At 36.6% G+C, this 17,954-nt stretch overlaps 1 protein-coding gene across 6 annotated transcripts in view; it reads right to left on the bottom strand.

Annotated features, from left to right (window-relative positions):
* Positions 1-4,063: 4,063 nt before the first annotated feature.
* The window catches only part of OCIAD1 (OCIA domain containing 1), a 30,434-nt gene continuing 16,543 nt past the window's right edge, over positions 4,064-17,954 (bottom strand). For 4 of the 6 annotated variants that reach the window (XM_003933635.4, XM_010344187.3, XM_010344188.3 and 1 more), the window contains exons 5-9: positions 16,634-16,681; positions 15,452-15,590; positions 13,579-13,748; positions 8,290-8,442; positions 4,064-4,589 (exon numbers count right to left, since the gene is read on the bottom strand). In XM_003933635.4, coding sequence (XP_003933684.1) covers positions 4,552-4,589; positions 8,290-8,442; positions 13,579-13,748; positions 15,452-15,590; positions 16,634-16,681 — 548 coding nt within the window. In that variant the 3' untranslated portion in view covers positions 4,064-4,551. Of the gene's footprint in view, positions 4,590-8,289; positions 8,443-13,533; positions 13,749-15,451; positions 15,591-16,633; positions 16,682-17,954 lie in introns of all 6 variants that reach the window. The other 2 variants (XM_010344189.3, XM_074396111.1) reach the window with 2 other exon arrangements.

Below are 17,954 nucleotides of genomic sequence, written 5' to 3'. Positions count from 1 at the left end.
TTATTCAGTATAGTACTAGAAGTCCTCACTAGAGCAACTGGACAGGAGAAAGAATAAAGATTATTCAAATTGGAAAGGAAGAAGTCAATTATCCTTGTTTGCAGATGATATGATCTTATATTTGGAAAAATCGAAAGACTCAAATCAAAACACTATTAGAACTGATAAATGAATTCAGTAAAGTTGCAAGATATGAAATCAACATATGAAAATCAGTAGCATTTTTACATTCTGACAGAGAATAATCTGAAAAAAAAAAAAAAATAGTAATCCCACTTACGATAACTACAAAGAAAATAAAGTACCTAAGAATTAACCAAAGAAGTGAAAAAGGGTCAGGCATGGTGGCTCACATCTATAATCCCAGCATTTTGGGAGATGGAGGCAGGAGGATCGCTTGAGGCCAGGAGTTTGAGACCAGCCTGGATAACACGGTGAGAACCTATCCCTGCAAAAAATTTAAAAATTAGCTGGGCATGGTGATGTATACCTGTAGTTCTGGCTATTTGGGAGGCCGGAGGCCTTGAAGTTTGAGGCTGCAGTACACCATGATTGTTTCACTGTACTCCAGCCTGGATGACAGTGAGATGCTGTCTCAAAAGAAGAAGAAGAAAAAAAACAGCGACAGATCTCTACAATGAAAACATTAATGCAAGAAACTGAACAGGGTTCGGTATGGTGGCTCACACCTATAATCCCAGCACTTTGGGAGGTTGAGGTGGACAGATCACTTAAGATCAGCCTGGCCAACGTGGTGAAACCCTGTCTCTACTAAAAACACAAAAATTAGGCTTGGTGGCACATGCCTGTCATCCCAGCTACTCTAGTGGTTGAGGTATGAGAATTGCTTGAACTTGGGAGGGGAAAGTCGCAATGAGCCAAGACCATGCCACTGCACTCCAGCCTGAGAAACAGAGCAAGACTCTATCTCAAAAAATAATAATAAATAATAAATAATTTAAAAAAAGGAAAAAGAAATTGAAAAGGACATAAAAATATAGAAAAATATTCCAATGTTCATGGATTAGACAATCAACATTGTTAAAATGTCCATACTTTCCAAAGCAATCTACAGATTCAATGCAATCTCTATCAAAATATCAGTGACATTCTTCACAGAAATAGAAAAAAAAAAAACCCTAAAGTTTATATAGAACCACAAGAGACCCAGAATTGCCAAAGCTATCCTTTTTTTTTTTTTTTTGAGACGGAGTTTCGCTCTTGTTACCCAGGCTGGAGTGCAATGGCGCGATCTCGGCTCACCGCAACCTCCGCCTCCTGGGTTCAGGCAATTCTCCTGCCTCAGCCTCCTGAGTAGCTGGGATTACAGGCATGCGCCACCATGCCCAGCTAATTTTTTGTATTTTTAGTAGAGACGGGGTTTCACCATGTTGACCAGGGTGGTCTCGATCTCTTGACCTCGTGATCCGCCCGCCTCGGCCTCCCAAAGTGCTGGGATTACAGGCTTGAGCCACCGCGCCCGGCCGCCAAAGCTATCCTAAAAACAAAACAAACCAAAACAAGATTAAAAAACCACAATACTGGAGGAATCACATTGCCTAACTTCAAGTTATACTACAGAGCTATAGTAACCAAAACAGCACAGTACTGGCATAAAAACAGACACATACACTAGTAGAACATAACAGATAACCCAAAAACAAATGCATACATCTACAGTCCACTCAATTTTCAACAAAGGTGCCAAGAACATATAATGGGGAAAGGACAGTCTCTTCAACAAATGGTGCTGGGAAAACTGGATATCCATATGCAGAAGAATGACACTAGACCCGTTTCTCACCATATACAGAAGTCAGATCAATATGAATTAAAGAGTTAAATCTAAGGCCTCAGCCTATGAAACTATTAAAACGCTGAAGAAACACTCTAGGACATTGGGCTGAGTAAAGATTTCTTCAGTAATATCCCACAGGTACAGGCAACCAATGTGAAATGGACAAATGGTATCACATTAAGTTAGAAAGCTTTTCCATAGCAAAGGAAATAATCAGCAAAGTGAAAAGACAACCCATAGAATGGGAGAAAACATCTGCAAACTATCCATCTGACAAAGGATTAATAACCAGAACATAAAAGGAACACAAACAACTCAATAGGAAAAAATCTAATAATCCAATTAAAAAATGGGTATCCTCTCGTGGATGCTGAGGTTTGAAATAATAGGCCAGGTGCAGTGGCTCACATCTGTAACCCCAGAACTTTAGGAGGCCAAGGTGGGCAGATCACTTGAGCTCAAGAGTTTGAGACCAGCCTGGGCAACATAGTGAGACCCTGTTTCAATAAAAAGAAGAAGAAGAAAAAAGAATAAAGTAATAATATTAGAATGGGGGAAGCTCTGAATAGACATTTCTCAAAAGAAGACATACAAATGGCACATAGATGAAAAAGTGCTCAACATTATTATTAGTGAAATGCAAATCAGAACTATAATGACATATCCTCTCCTGTCAGTTAAAATGGCTTTCATCCAAAAGACAGGCAGTAACAAATGCTGGTGAGGATGTGGAGAAAAGGGAACCTTCATATACTGTTGGTGGGAATGCAAATTATTACAGCTATGATGGAGAACAGTTTGGAGGTTCTTAAAAAACTTTAAAAAAAGAGAGAGAGCTACCATATAATACAGCAATCCCACTGCTAGGTATATACCCAAAAGAAAGGAAATCAGTATGTCAGAGATATCTGCACTCCCATGTTTACTGCAACACTATTCACAATAGCCAAGATTTGGAAACACCCTAAGTATCCCACAACAGATGAATGGATAAAGAAAATGTGGTACATGTACTCAGTGGAGTACTATTCAGTCATAAAAAAGGTAAGATCTTGTCACTTGCAACAACATGGTGAAACTCAAGGTCATTATGTTAAATGAAATAAGCCAGGCACAGAAAGATAAACTTTACATGTTCTCACTTATTTATGGGGGCTAAAAATTAAAATAATTGAAGTCATGGCGACAGACAGTAGGATGATTACCAGAGTCTGGGAAGGGTACTGGGTAGGGAGTGAGACAGATAGGTGTAATGGGTATGGTTGATTGGTACAAAAAAATAGAGTAAGATCTAGTATTTGCTAGCACAACAGGGTGACTATAGTAAAAAAATATCTATATACATTTTAAAGCAACCAAGAGTGTAATTGGATTGTTTGTAACACATGGATATCCCATTTATCCTGATGTGTTTACGCACTGCATGCCTATATGAAAAATTTCATGTAACCCATATATAGTCCTGTGTATCCCCCAAAATAAATTTTTAAAAAGAAATTTCATAGCTGAAAGTGAGGTTCTGCTGTAACAAGAACCTAAAACACGTGGCATTAACTTTGGGACCAAGTAGTAGATAAAGTTGCCAGGATTTTGAGATTGCTAGTAAAATCATAAAGGGCCTTGAGGGCAATGGTAGCAGAAGCCCAAAGGGCTTCCAAGTAAGATGTCAGAGGGAGGAAAATGTTATCGGAAGCTGGAAGAGACCCTTTATAAACAGTAAAGTTTAGCAGAACTGTTACCTGTGGTGACCAACAATAGAAAGTGTACCTAATGATCCAGCTAAGATTTCCCAGCAATGTTGAGTCTGGTGCCATTTGGCAAGTAAATAGGTGTATTTACTACGTATCAATGTATCTACATAAATCACATTCATTATATATTTTTAGACACAGGGTCTCACTCTGTTGCATAGGCTGGAGTACAGTTGTGTGATCATAGCTCACTGAGACCTAGAACCGATGGGCTCAAGTGACCCTCCCAACTCAGCCTCCTAAGTAACTAGGACTACAGGCACACGACACCATCGCCAGCTAATTTTTATTTTTTGTAAACACAGGGTCTCACTTTGTTGCCCAGACTGGTCTCGAACTCTTGGACTCAAGCAATTTTCCCACTTCAGCCTCCCAAAGTGCTGGGATTACAGGTATATATTGTTAAATATTATAGATGACTTTATTTCCTATACCTACATGATTTTAACTAACTTAAAAACTACATCAATAATTGCAAACAATAAAACCATAAAATCAAGGAAGATGAGGGCTGTTGCACGTTCCTTTACATTTTATTTGTCATAAACATTAAGATAACACAGCAAATACTGGAGAAATAAAGCTTTTTAATACTTCCTTGATGTAAAGGTTCACACTTAAAAATTATGTTTGCTTCCCCCCACCCCAACTCAACATGCAGCTATCATTTATATTCATATATGCTGATTCTAGAGCACTGTAATCTCTTGATGGTTTTATAAGAGTATCTTTGCCCTTGCAACAATTTCACAAACTGTATACAATCATGGTATAATATCATCATTCAAATGAATCCCCAAGGTGAGTACATTTACACAACATTAACACTAAAAATCTGTGTTTTTTAAGAACACCACAGAAGTCAAACCACAAAAAACCCAGGATTTTGTTTTAAATGTGTTTATGAAGACTGCTGCTGAGCTCAAAGCATGCAGGTATTCATGACCACCTAGATGAAGCTGGGTATTGAAACTTCTTCAGTAGGTCCAATGATGTAATTTTTCACTCATCCCAAATATCTCCATATTTGTTTACTTTGACTAGGAAAAAAGCACAAATAATTGATGATTCCAAACAATAATAAGTGAAAAACATTGTTTGTTGCTATGATGAAAAGTTATGTTTCTCTCTCATTTGAATAAAAGCAGATGAGCATCAAATTATAATTACAAAAAGGGGATGGCCAGACTTTTGTGAACTTGGGGTTGGACAAATGCATTGTAACTAGAATATTACATAAATAATTGATCCTCATAACAAACTTCTAAACACAATCCTCATTTTAATGGTGGGAAAGCAGATTAGTAACTTGCCCAAGGTACAAGCCCTAATGAGAACTGAGATTTGAGTACAGGTCTGTTTAGATCCAAAGCCTGGGTACCTTTACGTCTTTACCATACTACCTAAGTAAATGTGGCACATATTAAGCCATATGCCAAAACAAAAAACAAAAAAATTAGTGGGAAATAATAATAAAACAAACATGTAAATTTTTGTTTTTCACAAAAAATACAGCAGTAGAAATGGTCAAGTCTTCAAGTTGTGACTAATTCAATCTTCTCTCTCAGGGCTGTAAACACTACTATGAGAAGAAAATACTACTACATTTCACTGGTATGCTACATTTTACATTTTGAAACATGCTCCACTGTCTTTTCTACTCCTTTACCTTTTGGCTCTTCTTCCACATAGCCTGTCTGTGAGTTATCATAACCATATAAAGCAGCAGTTATCACAGTGTGGACCCTTTTCAGGGCATACACGAAGTGAAAATTATTTCATTATTCTACTAAGACATTACAAAGCCTTATCCTTCTGCCTTTTCCCCTTGCTCCTCATTCTCTCCTAAGTATATGGCATATGGTTTTCCAGAAGGTAAAGGATGTGTGATGACATTGCTCTGGCAGCTAATGGAATATGTGCTTGAATTTTTTAAATTTCTGAATCTTAATTTCTAATTAGATAAATATCAACCACAAAAGCTAAAGGTGAAACTTTAAGTGACAATTTCTGACCCTGTGAATCTACCCTGTACTAGTTTCAATGATATTTTAGAAAATCACTGAAACTATTTCAAAATAAGTCTTTAAATTATATAAAGCACAATTATATGTTATATAAAGTATACTATATAAACCAGCTTTTACCAAAAAAGTATCATTACACATTATTTTGTCATGTAATACAACTTAGAAGACTTCACAGTCAAAATTCACAAATGTCAAAATCCAGCAAATGCTAAAGGTCTCCCAAATTTCCTTTTCTAAACCTCTATTACTATAGAAGCCTAAACCAAAATACGCAGTTTCTGATATAACAGTATAAGGTACTACGCTATTCGGACAATAATAGAAAAATATAACTCTCTGTCTTCACAGAGCTTAGAATCTAAATCCTCAAATTAATAAGCAGAACAAAGTACCAAAGTCTTTACGTATTATAGAGCAACAGCCACTAGATGCACAGTTTACACTAAACGTTGTTTGATGACAAACATTCAAAAGTATGGTAGATTACTAATTTATTTCGAAGGTAGATTTTTTTTTTACATCAGTAATATGACACAGATATTATCTTTTTTTTTTTTTTGAGATGGAGTTTCGCTCTTGTTAACCAGGCTAGAGTGCAATGGCGCGATCTTGGCTCACCGCAACCTCTGCCTCCTGGGTTCAGGCAATTCTCCTGCCTCAGCCTCCTGAGTAGCTGGGATTACAGGCACGCGCCACCATGCCCAGCTAATTTTTTGTATTTCTAGTAGAGACGGGGTTTCACCATGTTGATCAGGATGGTCTCGATCTTTCGACCTCGTTCGTGATCCACCCACCTCGGTCTCCCAAAGTGCTGGGATTACAGGCGTGAGCCACTATGCCCGGCCCGATATTATCTATCATTGTTATAAAAACAGAACTCCAAATGAAGCAACCGTGAATAATTAAAAATAAAATTAGCTCTAAAAATTGACCAAAACAACAAATACTAAGGACTTTTTTTGTTTTTTGGAGACAAAGTCTCACTCTGTCACACAGGCTGTAGTACAGTGACTTGATCTTGGCTCACTGCAATCTCCACCTCCTGGGTTCAAGCAATTCCCTGCCTCAGCCTCCTGAATAGCTGAGACTGCATGCACCTACCACCACACTCAGCTAATTTTTGTACTTTTAGTAGAGATGGGGTTTTCCCATCTTGGCCAGGCTGGTCCTGAACTCCTGACTTCATGATCCATTCACCTCGGCCTCCCAAAGTGCTGGGATTACGTGAGTGAGCCACTGCACCAGGCCATACTAAGGACTTTTATGTATTTTTGCATTCTTTGTGGCATATGACCTTCTAGATGGTACCAAAGACCTATTCTTTCCTTCTATTTTTAAAGTAAATAGAAAACCTTGAAACAATGACACATACTCTGAAATTCCTTAAGAGAAAATCATAAAATCTTATACTGAAATAGCTATAAAACCCTATTCAAATACCCTCTTCCTTTAGAGGTAAACATGTATCAAAAAATTTACTTTGGCTAATGTACAGCTATTCCAAAAAGACTTAAATCAGGATTAAAACATTCACATTTTTTTAAAGTACGGTTTTTGTTTGTTTTTTAAAAAGATTAAATTCCTCTTTTGTAAATGCCTTAGAAGCTGCTTTTTCAATTTCACAAATGTACAAGAAAGGTCAGGCACAGTGGCTCCCACCTATAATTCCAGTGGCTTCAGCCCAGGAATTTGAGACTAGCCTGGGCAACATAGGGAGATACCCACTGTACCAAAACATTTTTTTTTTTACATTAGCCAGGCATGGGAGCATACACCTGTTATCCCAGCTACTCGGGAGGCTGAGGTAGGACTGCTTGAACCCAGGAGGTCAAGCTTGTAGTAAGCCATGATTACATCACTGCATTCCAGCCTGGGTGACAGAGTGAAACCATCTCAAAAAAAAGAAAAAGAAAACAAAAAACCAGAATGAAAAAACCCAAATGTACAAGAAAATCAATCTCATTACTCAATCATTCTGTGCTTAGACCACAACTGGTACATTACAGATCAATGCCAACCTCAGTTCACCACAGTGATCTGTGTGATAGGGATATCATTAGGAAAATAAGAATATCAGATCTCCAAGGAGACTTGTTACAAATGGAAAATAGTCAAATGAGTATATAATCTCTACCCTGTGTTACAAAATTAATCTTGCTGCCTTAAGTCTTACTATTTGGACTTCATTATTTTCTTTCTTCTTTTGAGATAAGAGTCTTGTTCTATCATCCAGGCTGGAGTACAGTGGCATGATGTCGGTTCACTGCAACTTCCACCTCCTGGGTTCAAACAATTCTCCTGTCTCAGCCTCCTGAGTAGCTAGGATTATAGGCAGGTACCACCATGCCCAGCTAATTTTTGTATTTTCAGTAGAGACAGGGTTTCACCATGTTGGCCAGGATGGTTTCCAATTCCTGGCCTCAAGTGATCCAACCATCTCAGCCTCCCAAAGTGCTGGGATTTCAGGCATGAGACACCATCCCTGGCCTGGACTTTATTTTCTAACACAAAACAGCCTTTGGAATACCTTAAAAATGGAAGAACAGATAATTGTAAAGTAACTACTCTTTAAAAAAATATTTTACTTTGGTTAATTGCTTAAAGAGTTAAATCATGTATTAATATAATTAATTTTTTATAGTACTGTTTTAAGGTAATGCTTTAGTTTCCAATCCTAAACAGTAAAGTGATTCAGACTAAACTATCATACCTTCTTTTTTTGGCACTCTTTCATGCATAGGCCTGACTGAGGGGTCAGTCTTTTGTGTTAAAGATACTTCATATGACTCTCTGTTCTTATTCCTTAATTCCTCATATGTAAATTTTTTTCTTTTAGGACTTTCTTCAAGGTTGGGATCAGGTCCTAAAACAACAAACAGTTAATAAATGGTAATAAAAGGATTTATATAAATCTAAGGAACTAAATTTTATAAATGCTCCTTACCTACAATCAAAATAAAGTAAAATAAAGAATCAGATAATTACCACCATTTCACAGGCACTATAATTTCACCAAGATAATTATCAAACTAAAATTTATTTCCTCTTATACTTTTAAGCTTTTATTTCTAAAAATTAAAATGGACATCAAAAAATTTAAAAACTAAACCACAGCCAGAAGAAAAATAGATATCATAATATAGAACAGTACAAATTAAACTCATTAAAATACCAGTGTTTTAAACTGAAGTTATTCATATTGTATATAGAATTAAAAGAAAAATATATTCTACCAGTGACAACTGAATAAAACTTGACACAGTCTAGATGTTACTTAATATATTTTTATAGTTAAATATTCCTATAACCAAAGAGTCTATGAAAACAACTTCAGCTATTTCAAAAATCATTTATTTTACCATTATGAAATTTAAACAAAAATACCTGAAAATAGGCCAGAGGCAGTGGCTCACACCTGTAATCCCAGCCTGGCCACCACGAAGCCCCATCTCTACTAAAAACACAAATTTAGCTGGGCATGGTGGCACATGCCTGTAATCCTAGCTACTCAGTAGGCTGAGGCAGGGGAATTGCTAGAACCCAGGAGGCAGAAGTTGCAGTGAGCCGAGATCATGCTATTGCATTCCAGCCTGGGCAACAAAAGCAAAACTCTGTCTAAAAAAAAAAAAAAAAAAAAAAAACCCAAAAAAAGTGAAAATAATACTGAAAAGTATAAAACATAGCCTTTAATCGGAATATGTATTGTTTTCATTGTGGTCTAACAGATGCAATGATGATGCAGAAGAAAGTATCAACTATTATTCTGGCCTGGGAACTAACATTTATTCTTTATTTCTCCAAAAGAGAGTCAAAGTGTGAATATCACATATTATCATAGAGTCAAACGTAAATATAATGTAGCGGTTACTTCTAACATTGGTTGACAGGATCAAATAGTGAACACAATTTATCAAATTTATAAACAGCAAAAATGGCCATATGAACATCAAAAAAAAAAAAAAAAAAGATGCTTACAAAGTCTTACATACCACAGCAAAAGTACTATTTTTCAAAGATGTTTTCAATGAGATATACAAGTTGGGCATATTTACAATATTAATATAATTTTCTAAAACATAATTTTTGTGATACTTATTCAGAACTCAAAGGTAAGATCCCAGTGAATAATTAGAATTTTCTAAGCAACAAAACTATACATTAAATAATGTTTTCAAACATAATTTTTTCTTTTTTTGAAATAGTCTCGTTCTGTCACCCAGGCTAGAGTACAGTGGCGCGATCTTAGCTCACTACAACCTCTGCCTGCTGGAGTCCAGTGATTCTCCTGCCTCAGCCTCCCAAGTAGCTGAGATTACAGGAATGTGCCACTATGCTCAGCTAATTTTGTATTCTCAGTAGAGAGAGGGTTTCGTCATGTTAGTCAGGCTGGTCTTGAACTCTGACCTCAAGTGATCCAACCACCTCAGCCTCCCAAAGTGCTGGGATTACAGGCGTGAGCCACTGCGCCAGGCTGTTTTCAACCATAAATTTTAATTCTGCTGAATAAATATATACTGTACTGATGAAAGCCAAAGAAGATTTAAATTTCTAATTAGTTCTAGTATTATATGATGGTTCAAAACTTAATTTTCTTACAAAAAAAATGTAAAGAAAATATAATCTTACATTGGGTTTAAAACACTTTGCATTTCATTAGTGGTAAGTAATTACTGAACTCATTTCCCTTCACCATATATTAAAAATTCTGATGGAAATCCTGTATACTTCAGGAACCCAACTTCAGAGTTGGGTTCTTAACCCCACCCTGCTGACAATTAGGGAATGTCCTTGGGCAAATCACTAAGCCTCTCTGAATCTTGGTTTTCTCAACTGTGAAATATGGCAGTTTAATTAGATGATCTCTCAAGTTCCTTTTGGGTCTAATAGTTTTTCTTATAAAAAGTATTTTACTGTTATAAAATTTTGGAACAAATAATGAATATATAAATCAGACAGAAGAAGACTGGGGAGAATGTCCTGCATTGTGGAGAGAACATGATTTACTATTTTGGGAAGGTTATAAAGAACTGGGAGGAATAGGAAAATATAAAGCAGCACTTAAATCTGACTGTAATAAACTCTAAGTCTCCTAACAGCTATGAAGGAGTACTTGCTATTTTAAAAGATTAATAACTCTCTGAATTCCTGGTAAAAGAAAGCACAACTAAAATAGGACTAAAACCAGAGAAGATGCCCTGGTAGGGGAGGACAGCATTTGGGGCAAAGCAAAAGCAGGCCACTGCTGGCCCACATGGAGAACAGTAGAAAAGTGGCCACTTTGATTTAGAGAAGGGGGTCAGAAAGCAGAGCAGTGGATGGCTGGATGGCTGCTGTGGAAGGCACAAAATAATATTAAGACATGGCCTTGCTGTGTAGTCTGTGGGTAGGTACCAAAGGGCTTTTTGTTTGTTGGCTTTTGTATGGAAAAGAAACAATGTAACAGAATTTCCTAATGCAAATGGTGGGAAGGATGCAAGTCATTACAAGGAAACAGTACATGTCTAGAATACAGTAGTGCCCCCTTATCTATGGTTTCGCTTTCCAGGGTTTCAGTTACCCGCAGTCAACCATGGTCTGAAAATATTAAATGGAACATTCCAGAAATAAACAATTCATAAGTTTTAAATTACACCCTGTCCTGAGTAGTGTGATAAAATCTTGTGGGGTTCCACTCTGGTCCATCTAGGACTTGAATCATCCGTTTGTCCAGCATATCCGTGCTGTCTACACTACATGCCTGTTAGTAACTTAGTAGCCATCTAGATCGAAAAAATATATAGAATATAAAGGATTTGGTAATATCTGAGGTTTCAGGCATCCACAGGCATCTCTGAACTTATCCCCCATGGATAAGGGGGGACTACTGTACAAGAAGAATGGATTTAAACTTTAGACTGGTTAAATGAGACACAGTGAGGAACAAGGACAGCTGCCTTTGGAGATAAGATAGTGACTTTAGCCATTCTCTCCTAATCTGCCCACTCCCTTCCTTCCTTTTTTGACTTATTTGATGCCTTTGCTTCCAACCACTAATGAAAAAAATAAAGAATTGGAGTTGAGAATTAAAGAGGCTCTCAACAACTTTCATCCAAGCTCTTTAATCATCTGAACTTCCATTCTTTCCTGTCTCTTCCTTTATACAAGACTAATACTCACCCCTTTGCCCCAACTTTTGCTTTGAAGTAGTGCTGTCCAACATAACTTTCTGCAATGAAGAAAATGTTCTGTATTGGTGCTAACATGGTAGCCACTAGCACATATGACTGTTGAGCAACTGAACAGTTGCTACCAAAGCAATTGAGAAATCAAATTTTAAATTTTATTTAATGTTAACAAATTTAAATAGCCACATATGACTAGCGGCTACTTTATATTCTGCCTTACCTAGAACCCCCTTCTGCATTCTCTAGAACCTTCTCTGACCTATAATAAACTTCTCCCTTTCCACTCTATCCCCCCCTCCCCTTAACTTCTTTCCCTCTAAACTTTTAAAATTTAAGAATATACTCTACAAGGGTCCATAATCCCTTATCCAAACCCTTGGGGTCAGATATGTTCCACAATTCAGAGTTTCTTAGATTTCAGAAAAATACTATAGCACATACCCCTTACATTACTTAATATCCATCCATTCAGAGGTTTGAGACAGCAATGAGTAAGCAAACATGTTAATATTTCTACAATGAAATAAAGGAAAAATCTTATCTGGCAAAGTAAATAAAGTCTACGTTTATATAACTCATGTGAGTTTAGGTCAGGTATGCTGCTAAAGGAATTCAGGCCAGATTTTATTGCCAGTTTAATCAATAAAAAAACACAAAAACAAAAAACTTGGTTTTCAAAGCTTTTTGAATTTCAGGATTTTAAAGAATTGTAGACCTGTATTTTCTATTTCTAATTCCACACCTTTCACTGCAAACTAGACTGAAGGATAGAAACTAATGGTTTTTTGAGAGTCTATTATTTGCCAGGCATTGTCCCTGATTATTTCACCTAATTCCAACAGTTCATTAAGAGAGGTTAGGTTTTGTTTTGTTTTTCTTTTTGAGATGGAGTCCCTCTCTGTCGCCCAGGCTGGTATGGAGTGGTGTGATCTTGGGTCACTGCAACCTCCACCTCCTGGGCTCAAGCAATGTTCTCCCTCAGCCTCTTGAGTATCTGGGATTACTGGCACCCATGCTCAGCTAATTTCTGTATTTTTTAGTAGAGACACATTTTCACCATTTTGACCAGCCTGGTCGTGAACTCCTGACCTCGTGATACACCCACCTCAGCCTCCCTAAGTGCTGAGAATACAGGCATGAACCACTGCGCCTCTATTCAACTGATCAAGAAACTGAAAGGATTTTAAAGCAGTTATAATAATCCTACTACATTATGTAGTAGTAGTATTACTAGGTCACATAGCTAGCAAATGTCAATCATGATTCAAATCCAAGCCTCAATCCCAAATTGATGTTGTTGCATTTATATGTGTGATCCTCAAAGCTAGTATTTACAAACTTCACGAAGCATTTTCACATGGATTTTCTCAGTTGACAACAGTTCTTTCTTATATTACAGACAAGGAAGTTGAAAGCCTTTCAAACCCAGCCTATCAAACGTAACCTTTATAAAGCTTTCCTGGAGTCTCTACTCCCTGAAACACAACTTATCATTTCTTCTTCACTATTCCACTAAGTTTGCCTTAGTATTTTCAATTACTGGGACATACTCGTAATTTATGCTTGTACTTCTATATCTTCTAACAGACTGAGACTTTTTCAGGGACAAGAACCAAGTGTTATTCATCTTCTTCCACATCTAGCAGAGTACTCGACACCTACTGGTCCTCAAGAAAAGTTGAATGAATGAAGAAACAAATGAACAAAACAAACATGCTGTGTTTAGGTTGATGATTCATGGTACACAGGTGATATCCAGCAGAAAGTCATTATATAAAGTTAATACATACGTTGGACCATAAAATGCTGAAATTCATTTCAAGAGAAGTTTCTACCTTGGACAATATGATCAGTAATACCAGTGGGAGCAGATTCATTCACAGAAGAACTGAATGGAATTGGCTCATAATGAGGAAGCATTTCTATGTTGTCTGCTGCTGGGGATGTCCCAAAAGATGATTGACCACTCACATTTGAGTCATATTTTGACTTCTGATAATAGTGCCTGTAAATGAAAACCATATTGCTTTAAGAAATATGAGTCATTGCCTATATCTTCAAGTGTTAAAATAAATTCTTTTATATATCTTATTTCCAAAATTATGTATATATAGATATAGTTTTTCTTTTTTGAGACAGGGTTTGGCTCTGTCACCCAGGCTACAGTGCAGTGGCACAGTCTTGGCTTACAGCAATCTCCATCTCCTAGGCTCAAGCGATCCTTCCACCTCAACTTCTCACGTAGCAGGGACTACAGGCGTGCACCACCACTTGATTTTTTGTAGAGATAAGGTCTCACTGTATTGCCCTGGCTGGTCTCAAACTCCTGGGCTCAAGCAATCCTTTTGCCTTGGCCTTCCAAAGTGCTGGGATTACTGGCATAAGCCACCATATCTGGCCTCAAAATAATTTTTAACACAGTTATTTATAAGCAATAAAATGAGGTCTGTTTCTTTCTGCCAACAAAACACTTTTAAGAAGTCCTGACCCACTTATACATCTTAAAAGTGGTCACTGTCAACATAGAAAAATAGGAAATGTATACCCAACTTTCTAACTATTAGCCTTTCAAGATAATTTTAGTATGTTTGAAAGTTCTTGGAAAGAAAAAGCACTTCAAATCAGGTCTAATTTCAATAACCATGTCCATTTCCCATGTCAATTGAGAAGGTAATGTCACAGTTAAGAATCTATATAAACACTAATTTGCTAAAGCAGATACAAGTAATTCTCTCTCATGAAGATTACATTGCTTGCCTATCTGTTTAAGAAGCATTAAAATTAAGTTAAAATCTGTTAAGAGATGGGATTGATAACATTTGGGAATTCTAAAGAAAAGTCCAAACTATAGTAACCAAAGGTGTTTGCAAAATTGAATCAAGATAAAATCCTTTATTCTAGGATAATAGGATACAACTCTATATTTAAAACAATGAAGTCTGGCAGTGGCTCATGCCTGTAATCCCAGCACTTTGGAAGGCCAAGTAGGGCAGATCGCTTGAGCTCAGGATTTGAGACCAGACTGGGCAACATGGTAAAACCAGTCTCTATTACAAAATACAAAACATTAGCTAGGCAAGGTGGTGTACGCCTGTGGTCTCAGCTACTCTGGAGGCTGAGGGAGGAGGATCACTTGAGCCCAGGAGGCAGAGGTTGCAATGAGCTGAGACTGCATTACTGTACTCCCAGCCTGGGAGCCAAAGTGAGATTCTGTCTCAAAACAAAACAAAACAAAAATGAGGAACCAGACACAGTGGCTCACACGTGACTCCAAACAATTTGGGAAGCTGAAGCAGGTGGATCGATTGAGCCCAGTAGTTCAAGACCAGCCTGGGCAACAAAGTGAGACCCCCATCTCTAAAAAAACATTCTTTTAAAATTAGGTGGGTGCAGTGGCTCATGCCTGTAGTCCTATTTACTCAGGGAGCTTTAGGCAGGAGGACCCTGTGAACCCAGGAGTTCAAGGCTGCAGTGCACTAGGATCATGCCACTGTACTCCAGGCTGGGCAACAGAGGGAAGCCCCATCATTCATTCATTCATTCATAAATAAATAAATGGTGGTAAGTCTTGTTCCAATTTTTGAAGCAAATTACTTTTAGCCTACAGTATCCAATGGTCCTTTCAGGCAATGTTTTTGAGCCTTGAACTATAGAAACATCTAGCTGTTATTTAAAAAGTAAAAATCTTAAGATCAGAATCTGGCCTACCCAGGTGGTGAAGATCGTCGTCGTGCTTGTGCCAATCGTAAAGCTTCTCCAAGGGGGGAATTTTCAAGGTTCCTGAATTTCTCTTGGCAAGTTTTCACATAAGAAAGTTTTCCAGCAAAGTATCCCATGATACAAGCAACTTATTTGTAAAACCAAACAAAAAGTGTAACTGAATGTGACTTTCAGACAAAAGTATTTTCTAAAAGAAAAAATTTTCTTAAAGTGTAATTCTAAATATGTCTTTGGTTTAGAAAGACTGAGATTTCCTGAAATAATGGTAGAAGAATCAAAATTAAATCAGATCAGAGTTCATAGACAGAGTCTATGGATATAATTCTGTTTCCTAAAAAACAAAGTATGCCAAAATAAAGTAGCTATAAATAAATCAATTATAATATACTACTTTATAATATATATAGGAAAGATTTAGTAAAGGTATAATAGGAAGAGGAATGGATAAAAAATCAAAAAAATCAAAACATTTATTTATTTCTAGTTCTGATCTCATCACAAGGATTTAGGCCATTATCTTCCTATAAAATAGGAAATCATTTGCACAGCCATTTCACAAGATTGTTTTAAAAATAAAATTAGGTGCAGCAAATATCTTAAAGTAATAAATTACGAAGCATAACCTAAATGTGGCAATTACTGCATCACGTGAGTTTCCAATACAACAGAAAGGCTAACCTGAAAGACTCATGAAAAGCCTCAGGTACTTCTTTTGAAGAGCAATGTAGCTTATTTTTCTATTAACTATATTGCAACGTGTAAATAAGTTACCGTTACTTACATTTTAAAATGCACATTAGAGATTTCTTTTAAAAATTAAGCTAAATTTTAAATATACTTTATTTTGATTAATCAGAATATCTGCACAACTTTCTTTCACCATAGACAGACCAAAAATTTATTTTCAAATACTTTATCCTTACAAAATAATTTCAAATTAATAGTTATATTACATTATAAAGATACAAAAAATACCTATTTCAACTAATGATTTTTTATGGTAACAATAAAATATCCAAGAATCCACTTAATGAAATGCTTTAACAAACTGATTTATCAGAGTATGTAACCATAGAACTAATATGAGTAAGATATGATAAAACATTTGATAAAAATAGTTGTATTTAAAATTTAAAAAGCTATGAAAACTACAATGTTGTTCATACTTACATATAAGTTTAGGGATTGAACCATATTTGGGATGACTTGAAAGTATTCCTAAAGAAAAGAGTTAAGTATTTCTGAGTAACATGGTTAAAGAAAGAAAAACCAGTAAAGACTAGTTTTAAATATAATCTGACAACATTAGCTCCTTTCATGGCCCTAGAGAACCCTAGGCTGTTTAACAGGGAAAATTAAATGACTTCAATATCAAGAGAAATATGACGAAAATCCAAAAGACTCTAAAGTATTAGAAAAGGTGAATTTAGAAAGATCACTTGATACAAGGTCTATAGACCAAAAATATACATATATGTATATATGAAAAACTGTTTATACCAAAAACAAACAAAAAAAATCAAACATTTTTTAAAAGACAATTAATTATAGCACCCAAAAAAACACTCAAAACCCAGGAACAAATCTAATGAAAGATATGAAAGATCTCTATACTCAGTTACAACTTACTGAGAATTGACTCAATATTCTAAAGATGGCAATTCTCCATAACTTCACCTATAAATACAATGCAATCCCAATTAAAATCAAAAGTTTTGCAAAAATTGAAAAGCTCTGTAAGTCATGTGGAATACAAAGGGCCAAGGCAACACTGAAGAACGGTATTATATAGAACTGACTACCACCACAGAGCAAAACCTATATGATAAAGCTGTAGTAATTAAGACAATCTGGTATTAAGTACAAGAAAAGGTAAACTGACCAAACTACGAGTCCAGAGACAGATCCATACCTGCAGTCACTTGATTTATGACAAACACAACACTGCAGCATAGTCTTTTCAAAATAGCGCTGGCTCAATTAACATCCATTAACAGGGGAAAATGGACCTTGATCCTATATCAAACAATAATCTAGATGGCTTTAAAATGTAAATATAAAAGGTTAAAAAAAAAAAAAAGGGCTCTAGGCAATTCAGGAGCCGCAGCTTAAGGTGCAGACACAGCCAAGTTCAAGAACCACACCACACACAACCAGTTCCGAAAACGGCACAGAAATAGTATCAAGAAACCCTGATCACAAAGACACAAATCCCTTAAGGGGGTGGACCCAAGTTCTGAGGAACATGCGCTTTGCCAAGAAGCACAACAAGAAGGGCCTAAAGAAGATGCAGGCCAACAACACCAAGGCCATGAGTGCACGTGCCAACACTATCAAGGCCCTCGTAAAGCCCAAGGTTAAGCCCAAGATCCCAAAGGGTGTCAGCTGCAAGCTGGATCGACTTGCCTACATTGCCCACCCCAAGATTGGAAAGTGAGCTCATGCCTGCATTGCCAAGGGGCTCAGGCTCTGACAGCTAAAGGCCAAGGCC

The sequence above is a fragment of the Saimiri boliviensis genome, chromosome 3 (assembly GCF_048565385.1).
Source record: "Saimiri boliviensis isolate mSaiBol1 chromosome 3, mSaiBol1.pri, whole genome shotgun sequence".
Taxonomy (NCBI): Eukaryota; Metazoa; Chordata; class Mammalia; order Primates; family Cebidae; genus Saimiri; species Saimiri boliviensis.
The sequence above is the reverse complement of the archived record's forward strand: the minus strand, read 5'-3'. Positions and strand labels throughout refer to the sequence as shown.